Genomic DNA, 10186 nt, shown 5'->3' with positions numbered 1-10186 from the left:
GGCATTTTATACAAATAAGGGTGAACACACCCCCTAACCCCCATCCCGCCACAACAACTGTACACACACACACACACACACACACACACACACACACACACACACAATAATTCAGCACTAGTACTTTAATAGATCTCTCACCGGGAGATATCTGGGTAAGGCTATCACAAGGCAATACATGTCAAATGCACTTTAAATACACAGAATGAACAAATGAACAGAGAGACAAATTAAAACATATATTAATCCACTGAAAGTATAGTAAAAAATGCAACTGTATACAAATCAAGGCAGAAAGGCAAACTGCATTAAGGATAAAAGGGGGGAAAAAAGGAAAAAACTTAAAAGAACAGCTAACTCAAAAACAAACAAACAAACAAACAAAATCAAAAACAAACAAGCAAGTGTATTTTTAAGTGGTCTTTCAAAAGTTATTTCAGGTGACAAGCCAGAGCCGATCCTGACTTCCCTGGGGCCCTAGAAGTAGCTGGCAAGCCCGGCATAAACAGTCCAAGAGATGTACTGGCCAGTATGGTTGCCACTTTTAGTGTAAACAGACAAAGGAAATCCCCCCTCACCACATGTCCCCTGCCAACCCCATCCACTACACGTGAAAATGCGTCTGAACCATTCTCACCGTTCCTATAGATTCACAGCGGTATTACGTCAACATGCTTGATAGTTAAAGAATGATGGAGTGCTTCATGCTGTTTCATGTCCTGCAGTTCACCATAAAAGCTCGACAACAAACACTTCAGTTTAACTTGGTGTCCCGTGTCCCATTCAGCTACTACAAGTCAACAGTTTATATCTTTCGCTGGGGGACTTATCATAAGATATTCCTAAAAGCCACACATCTCAGTAATGTTGATATGCAAAGGCTCTCAGAGTTTGAACGCAATTCTCCGGCCATTCAACTGATTTCGAGCCTTACTGCTTGTTTCGTGTGAAGCTGTGATGACCTATAGTAGTCTATATGTAAGAAAACAATGTGCATGTAAATTCAGAAAAACGGTAATGTAACATATCATGCACTGCAATAAGACTCAGAGGCTTTCTGGTTTTCTGAAGGCTATGTCATCACATTGAATTGAACCTTTTTGAACTCAGTTGAGCCTGGCAGGCACACAGTTAGCAGGGCGTGCAAAAACTAGGAAAACCTTCTTGCTCCTAATATAGATAAGAAAAGGGTACCACAGACAGCAAAAATAGCAATAAAACTAAACTAAATAGTGAACAGCACCTTAGTGCTCAACATATCCCAAAGCTGTCGTGCTGTGCCCCTGTCTTTTAGGCAGGAGAGAGCAGCATGGTGGAGGCCAGAGCACATCAGTACCTCCCAGATGCCTCCATGTCAGCCTCAGCCTGATAGAAAGAGGCAAACAACCTGTAGGCCACTTCAACCGAAGAAGACTTGCGCAGATGACGATGTCCACCTCTTTGGCTCCCAGTCTTTGGTGAAGGATGGCTTCAGATTCATGCAAAAGTACAAAGTACCTCCGGTGACCGGCGCCCAAGCTTACGTCGGGTGTACGGAGCTTAGCTGTGGCAGGCAGACGCTCATGCCCTTGATGGAGAAAGGTGGACTGGCTGCAGAAGCAGAAGAAGAAACGCAGGCCAAAGTACAACTACTTGGGCCGCTTTAAGAAGGACCCAGAGGCTGAGGTCAGCAGGCAAAGAGAGCGCAAGTCCCCGAAATTGTCTGCGAGAAACCAAAACAAAAAGAAAGTGCCAACAAAACGCAGAGCAAAGTACAACTACACGGGGCGCTTCAAGAAGGAGCCAGGGAACGAAAACGGCTCTCGGAAAGAGGATGGAGAAAGAAGCGCGATACCCAGCCAATTAAAAAATATGATCAATAAAGGCATTCACCTTTTTTCCTATTACTACAAGTGTTTGTTGGATCACTAGAGCATTTTCAAAATGCTTTTGATTATGACTGATATACATAAGGCCCGTGAAAACAACATATGACAAGTTACTTTTTTTTTTTTAGCACAAACTATAGCATATTTAATAACATTAAGCTTGAGATATTAACATTATATTGAAACGCACCCATTAAAGTTCATGTAACTTTTAAGGTTTGTACAACTTTTCTACCCTGTATCTAGACTTGTTGCGGGTTTTGCTGGAAAAGAGGACTGTTGCACTTCGAGCACTGACCTGAATCCCACAGAAAGAAGGTTCACGCACCTGACTTACATCAGTTCTGTCAAAAGTAAAAGAGCCAAAATACTGGCAGAGTAGTAAGAGAAGCTTGAGGGAGACTTCCCCAAGGGCCCGGTTCAGGTTAAGCAACGAATGCGAGTCACGTTTGGCACCTCCTTATCGTCATGGTTACCCTGTCTCACGCATTTGTTTTGCTTCCGTCTTTCGTTCGTTTTGTAGCGCCTGTGTCTTGTTAAATTCTGATTAGTTCGCGTATTTAAACCCCATCTTGTTCCCCCTTTCCTTTGCTGGTCATTGTTTGTTCCTTATTGTTGCTTGTGTTTGTTATAGCCGGCTTTCCTTTTTCCATCGTGTTTAATTCCGTTCCGTTTGATCACATCCGCACTGGCTCTGTGATCCTGGACTGTGGGAACGATCGGGATTCTGGGTTTGCCCATAATAAAATTCGCTCTTCTCAACTTACGCGTCCGCCTCCTAACCGCTCCATGTTGCAATATGAAATGTCACCAAAAGCGTAAGTCAAGTTTTTGCTACTGAAACAGATAGTCTTTTCAATACTGATTTAACAAAGAAAATAAATCAATCAATCAGTTATAAAAACAAAACGACTGGAGGTTCCTTCACCAACATGCCAGGATATAAACACGCAGACTTTTTAGAGTGGCCACTGATTACAACTACCAAAATCTAGAGGCATGTACGCCACCTGACCAATATAACGATAAATAAAACACCTCTCCATACTCTCCCCTGTTCTTTTGCTTTCATAAGCCACTTATCTTGACCTGGCAATGATCCTAATCAGATCCCATGCTTTCCATTACATGAGTAAGAACCCAGATCTTGTCACCCATATCCAGATACGCTGACAGAAGCATAATGTTGAGGTAAACGTGTGTGCGTGTTTGAGAAAAAGATAGAGTGGGTCACGTTTGACCCTCAGCAACTACAGTATGTCACCTGTAGCTACTTTTACCTCTTCCATGTCAGCTGAAACGCTCGGGGTCACGCGGATCCGCCGGCTTTCACGGCTGGCTATAAATACTGGTCTGCTGAGAAAGGGCTTCTTTGTTTGCCGAGGCCAAAATGGACCGAATAGGTGCGAGGGGCCAGCAGCACAGCGTGTATCCTGACAGGCATACTCAGGGCCTTGTAGACAAATCCAAGAACACTTTGCGCGTTTTCCCCGAGTCAGGCTTCTCTGGCGCCCCATTTACTCAACTCAGTGGCGAGTCAGCCGTTTCAGCGACGTTGGCATCACCTCCCGCAGGCAGGACGCTTGCGCGTGGAGATGTGGACACGGCTGATCGGTAGCCGGCCAGCACCAAAAGAGCACCGTGTCAGTTCCTGATCCAGAACTGCTCTGAAACGGCAGGCGTTGTTAAGCGACTTCTGACGCGGTCACTGAAGCATACAAACAAATAGCGGTGGGTGGGTGAAAGTGTGCGTTTGTCTGCCGTTTGTTCCAATGCACTTCAAAGCCTGTGTGGCAATAAACTGGAGATTTCGCTTGGCCCAGCACCTAGCCTTCGAGAAATAAAACGAACGAGTCCGGGAGAGAACAAGAGGGGAAATGAAAGAAGACAGCAGCGCATGGAGACTCCGTGGCGACGCGCTCAAACGCACGCGGCGAGTTGTCCACGGCGACGGCAGAATTCGTTAAACCCGGGGGGCCGACGGCGCGCGTGTGCGTGGACGCATCGGGGCGCTGTTGGAGACCTGATTAAGTTTCGTTCGCCCGTGCCATGATACTTGGCAGCAGGTCGAGCGTGTAAAGAGCAGCCTGGAGTCTCTCCTGATGACATAACGAAAAGGAATTCCCTACGAGAAAAGTTCACCAGCTCTGTTTAGAAGGGTAGCTGAGGAGAGATGACGATGGGTCGATAAATATATATGACAGTGAGACCACTCGCCAAATCAAAAGGTATTTACTAAGCACCGAGACAGACCAACACTAAAATAAGAAGTAGAAGAATAACAAATGTTGGAACAACGGCCTATCTAATAAGCAGAAACAACAGTACAGAGTTATGAAAGATGGGGGGGGGGGTTCAATTAATTGTTCACAATTTTTCAACCCGTTCTGTTTTTGTTGTAAACGAACCATGACATCCAAATGAACATCTTTGTCATCTTTAACCATGACTGACACTTGTATTCTTAGATTGGAGAGAGGGCTTCACACTCCAAAGAATTTCACCTTCTGAAGAGCCCTGAGACGTCCCAGCAGCCAAGCGGCTCCCCGCTTCAGAGAAAAGCCTGACACATTATCCAGTACACAGAAGTCCTGTTCGGACATCGTAAAAGGCTAAGAAAAGGCAGCAGAACATTGTGAAGAATTCCCGCTTGGCAGGTGATCCAGGTTTTACAGTCTATAAGGAAAAGGTGGGAAATTTCTGGCTGTAAACAGAGCACTGTGCTGAGTAGGTTACTTAAGGCAGTGTGTGTGTGTGCGTGCTTCTATAAGTGTGTGTCCTTTACCTTATATAGCCTGCGAACTTCAGTATGGGTATCTTGTGGGTATGCTTGGTTATGTAACTGGTGCCCTCCCGTTCCACAGCACTCTTAATATTGACCACACTACCATTGCTGTGTATTGACGAAACTACTGCTCTTACACCAGACTAAATCCAAATGTCACCTTGTCATCATTCTCCATGAACGTGGTCAGTACTCCGCTGTAATGCAGAGCGTTTTGTTCACAACATGGCCAGAGGTGCTCCTGTTAACCGGTGCTCCCAAGTCTCAGCTGACATCACCACATCGAGTTGAACGAAGCTTTGATTTCTTGTTTAACCAGAAATGGCAATGTGAGGAGACGATATTTACGAGGGAGCTTTTAGTTACAGCTTAACTCAAGCAGTAGTGTGGAGCCCATTCAAAAGCTACCCCAAGGTCCTATGTGTCATTTTCTGTCCTGTCAGGCAAGTACACACACACACACACACACACACACACACACACACGGCATATATAAAGTAGTAAGGACCTCTCTGTGCTGTTTTCAAGGTCACTTCTGGTTTGAGGTTCTCTTTTAATGACTGCATGCAGAATGTAAAGACGATCTGAGCCCAAACACACTCTCTCTCTCACACACACACACACACACACACACACACACACACACACACACACACACACACACACACACACACACACACACTGTACTGCACACCATGCTCATTATTACTAGGAATTACTTGAGCTCGAAAGACAAGTGCTCAGAGATTAAATGACAAACACCTCCATCTCTCTTTCTCTTTCCCCATTCCAGCCTGTTCCAGTATCTGCACTTTACTCCCCTCCAAGTCCCCCCTCTCTTTCTCTCTCTCTCTCTCTCACTCTCTCTCTCTCTCTCTCTCTCTCTCTCTCTCGTCATCTGCGTTCGTTCCCGCGGCTTGGAGCATGGGCACGTCACACCGCAGGACAGAGTTTCCAACAGCCAGCTAAAAAACACATGCCCAAGTGCACATCGTGTCCCCGGGGTCGATCAGTGTAACGATGTCCGCTCAGAGGTGTTCCAGGGTACTGGGTTACATGGTACGCCAGGCCTCTGCTGGCCCCTCCACTCCGAGCCCCCCGTTTGGAGGACGGGCTGCGTTTTGCAGCCATGATTACTGCTGATGTCCCCCAGTCGTACCTGACCTGAGGTCAGTTTTACTTCACAGCTGAAGCTTCGAGCCCAGCAGAAAAAGACCTGATGCTTCGATCTGGAGCACACAACCTAAAGCTACACCACAGTTTGGCTTCTATACTATCTCACCCGGAACAGGGAGACGATTCCGAATGATTTACGCTTCCATCGGGCCAATTCATGAAAAGAAAAATCCATACATTGCATTCGATCACTCTGCTCACTTTAGCGTGACGTTTGTACAGATCCTGCTGTTGATCAGAGTCAGGAAGCACCATGAGACACCTGTAAGAATCGGAGGATGTCCAAGGGAATCGGGAAAGACATGTGATACGTCTAACTGAGCCAAGACACCACAACATCCATGGTGTAAGTGATCATTATATTCTTATATACAACTACGCTTCGAGACATGTAGTCGGCAAGTTTACAATTTCCCTGACGGACTGCTAACTCTACGGGGATGGACTCCGTGTGGAGAAGCTGCTGTTGTAATTCGTGTTTGCAGGGGAGGGCGTCTGCTCACAGCCCTGGCAGCGGCCCCAAACCCGCGCTCCCTGCTACGGCCTCTCGTCAGCTGAATGGAGGTTTCCACTTTATAGTAAACAGGTAACAGGAGATCTTAGGTGTGGTACGACCCACGCGTAACCTCGTGCAGTTACCTTCGGTTGCAAAGGAAACTGCACAGCATGAGACCTTAAAGGAGTTGCAGCCGAGGGCCGTTTGTTGTGCAAGTCCAGCTACATGGAGAGTTTGCACTTTGGGCCAGTTAGGAACAGAGATCTAAATTGGACGTGTTTACAAGTAGAAGCTACTGGGCAATTAATCTGTGCTGTATTCGAGTAGAGCTTGGATGGAACCACACTGACCTCCCGATCTCAAAGAAGAGTGAGATGAATGGAAAATATTACACTGCCTTTTCTTACACTTACACACACACACACACACACACACACACACACACACACACACACACACACACACACACACACACACACACACGGAACCCTGATAAAACGAGGTGTGGTGTGGTGGAACCCACTCCACCCATCACTGTCCTTTCAGTCAGGACCCCCACTGTCATTCACTTCAAGAAGAGCCCCGGCCCAGGTGGTGTCTCCACCCTAAACTCCAGCTGCAGAGATCCACCTTGGGGCTGCCGTTATTTGCAAACAAGGAACACTCCGCCAACACTCCACCATCCCGTTCTCATGGTGGATGCTCAGCAATAAATTAAAGGACAAAAAAAACAAGCGATTATAATTTGAAGCCATCTGAAAATGTAATGCGTCTACCCCATCATTCATTTTTCCTCACTGTGGCCACATCTTTAACAGTATATCTACCATTATCTCTACTTTCATATTTTACTGCAAAGCTAAAAATGACGTGTACAGGTTAAAGTTGTGCTCTGTGTGCCATTAGACCCGTGTCTGACATTCAAGGCACCGAGCCTACCACTCACCATCTGTTGTAGCTTGAACTGTGTCTTGTTTCTGAGCTGGTTCTGGAATCAGTCCTACCTTAGCTTTGGGATTAACATCTGAAGGATGCGGCGTAGGAGGCCTGAATCCAGATCAGCGTGTGCAGGAGCACAATTAACAGAAAGTGTCACTGTTACGCACCAGTGATTTGACCTGACAACGGATTCTACAACAGCGCTGTTGCACCTCTCCATTTCCACGGCGACTGCTCGTTTGCTCCGACGCTCTCGTTTCACACTTTACGCCCTGCTCCCGTCCGCCGGTCACACGAGACTGCGTGGGAGGGGACCAAAACTCGGCGCACGTGGCCCACTTGGTCCCAGCTTGGGGTGCAGCAAACACACTCCATCTGGTTGTCGCATGGACTGTATTTATGTCCTTGGGGTGCGAACCCAGGTGAGATGCGGTGGAACCACACGCTCAAAGGACGATACATCACGCACTTGCACGCACGATGCCGTACACTGCACACCGATGCTCACACACTCTTGCACAATTGCTTTTGACACAGTTACAGCCAAGTGAGTTACAACACTATTACTGTCACTTCAGTCTTATAATGCACTACTAGAGACCAACTCAACCAAACAAACCGATCTTATAAAGGTGAATAATTACACTATTGCAAAGTGCAAGGACCTGTCAGAGCTGTTAGCAACCTGCAAGGACCTGCTAGAGCTGTTAAATCTCTTGTAAAGTCTTGTGGTCTTAATTATTCACTCACAGACACATACACAAACGCACACATGCTTATTTAAAAAAAAAGGATAGCTAATCACATTAGTGCTTGAGTCAAGGTGATCACACAGGGTTATAAAAAAAAGCAAACTTTGGTCTCTATTGATCTAAAGTTTCAGGCACATCCGGAGAGAGTGATTACAAGTAGTCATGTAGACAGTAAACATAATCACAGGACAGACCCCCAGAAATAAAAATATTTGCATATGAAATTTGGTGGCAATTACATCTACAGGGTTGTCAGATCCTTTCACTGCCGTTATTTCCATACACTGAAGCAATTCATCAGCGCGATCTGAACGGCCGTCTGCTCATGCCACCCAGGGACATTTCAGACTCCCGTTACAGATCAGTTTGGGTGCTCCTCCCAAAGAAAGCGGGCCAACCTCACAAACCTAACATCAAACTACTAGGGAGTGTCAAACACAGGCAGGTTAGGGTCAGAGCTGTCCGGTGCTACGTCATGAGGAGGACCCCCTGCCCGTTTCTCCAGTGTCTGCATGCCATCATTTTCTGAGACGTCTCAACGACTTCCAACGGGTCCGTGGAGGTTTGAGCGAAGGGAAAAGCAGGGGCCCAGACGCGGCACTCAGGGGAGTGCAGTCAATGATTGCCGAAGAGCTCAGATGAGAAGAAGGAGGGGGGGAAAAAGGAGTGAAAACGGGCGCAGTCTTTGTGTTAGCATTTAAAAGTCTATTATTAAGTCAGAATAAGCGGGAAAACAGTTGCGTAACCACAAGAAAGCGGATATGAAAGACAACGCAGAAGAGCAATGACACGAGAAGAGTTCAGTCATTAGGGTCTGTCGTGCTGCTTTAACGCTCGAGATCACACTCCCAGAGAGAGACAGCTTTCCTATACGAGTAACGAGATTTCAATAGTACGACTAGTACGATAAGTAACACGATACGAGCTTATTCGCTGATCAATAAACTTCAGAAATCCGAGTCGCGTCATGACAGCGTTTCTTGGCGACCTAACCGGATGTCAGAAACGTAAAATAAACGGTCATTAACGAGCCCGGGCTCCGCGTGCTCAGTCCCGGTCCTACGGAGGCACTTCGTTCGTGGCTGAGCCGCCACCGTGCGCCTCTGCGATCACCAGTCTTACCACCAGTTAAAACCCGCTCGCCAGGCGCGATAGCTGGTCCGGCCAGCTAGCGAAGCGGCGACACCGCCAGCGCATCTATCGCACTGCTTAGGCCCGGGCAAATGCCGCGGGACTAAACGCTAACGGGAGTCGCGTCTTACCTCTATTTTGTCCACGTTCCTGGCGCATCCGACTACCTTCATGCCTTGTTGGACCAGAGCCCGAGCGACAGCCGCCCCGATTCCCACCGAAGCGCCCGTCACCAGAGCCACTCTGCCTTTCCACCGCTCCATGGCTGCGCTCCTGGACTTGGTGAGATTGTACGCAGGTGTACTACACTCGCAGCCCACTTTGCAACAGTGCTGCAGAGCGACTGATCGTGGTCGAGCAGCGCTCCGCAGTCAGCCCGGCAACTCGTAGATCTAAAGTCGCTCGGGCGGCAGCCAGCGCAGGGCGAGCAGATGTACCACCGTGCAAGCCTGTGCGATCTCCTCTCCGTGGCGCAGGACAGTGCGCTGATAAGCAAGCCCCAATCCGTGCGCCCACGATTAAATATTAGATGGCAAGCGGAAGGCAACATTTTCGGTTGTTGTCACCGCTCGCAAGTATTTTTTTTGCACACACGGGAGTGGCGAATACGCTGTGGCATATCCTGGATAAGTCGGATAGGTTGCAATAATAATAAAAAAACAAATTGACTGTTTGACATGTATATAAAGCATGGTATTACACAATGATACAATTAAGTGTCGTGTTAATAGTCTAAACGCATCATTAAAAGCTTCATGAAGCCTTAAGAGAATCGTTGTGGGAATACTCCGCCATCTAGGGGCGGATGAAGGAAACGTCTGAAACATACCCGGGGAAGCTTTGGCAGGTCTATTTGAGATCCATAATAAACGTACGGTTGTTAAGCGCTGGTACCCCCTTTTGTTCATTTAACGGAATAAAATACATAACATACAGAGAACTGCTGAAAGATTTCCACCGGCGGTCTTTACATTTAGAGGACTTGCATTCAAGATAGTTAGGGTTTCAAATTAAGGCTAAATGTTCTTACACATTTCAA

The 10186-nt window shown here is 47.1% G+C and overlaps 1 protein-coding gene across 1 annotated transcript in view; it reads right to left on the bottom strand.

Moving 5' to 3' along the window:
• The window catches only part of dhrs11a (dehydrogenase/reductase 11a), a 23849-nt gene extending 14210 nt beyond the window's left edge, over positions 1-9639 (bottom strand). The window contains exon 1 of the mRNA XM_027010302.3: positions 9279-9639. Within this exon, the coding sequence (XP_026866103.2) occupies positions 9279-9410 (132 nt within the window). The 5' untranslated portion in view covers positions 9411-9639. The remainder of the gene's footprint in view (positions 1-9278) is intronic.
• Positions 9640-10186: the final 547 nt, after the last annotated feature.

This window comes from Electrophorus electricus, chromosome 8 (assembly GCF_041902795.1).
Source record: "Electrophorus electricus isolate QZ-2024a chromosome 8, ASM4190279v1, whole genome shotgun sequence".
In the NCBI taxonomy this organism is placed as follows: Eukaryota; Metazoa; Chordata; class Actinopteri; order Gymnotiformes; family Gymnotidae; genus Electrophorus; species Electrophorus electricus.
Note: the sequence above shows the minus strand (reverse complement) of the source record. Positions and strands in the feature narration are given on the sequence as shown.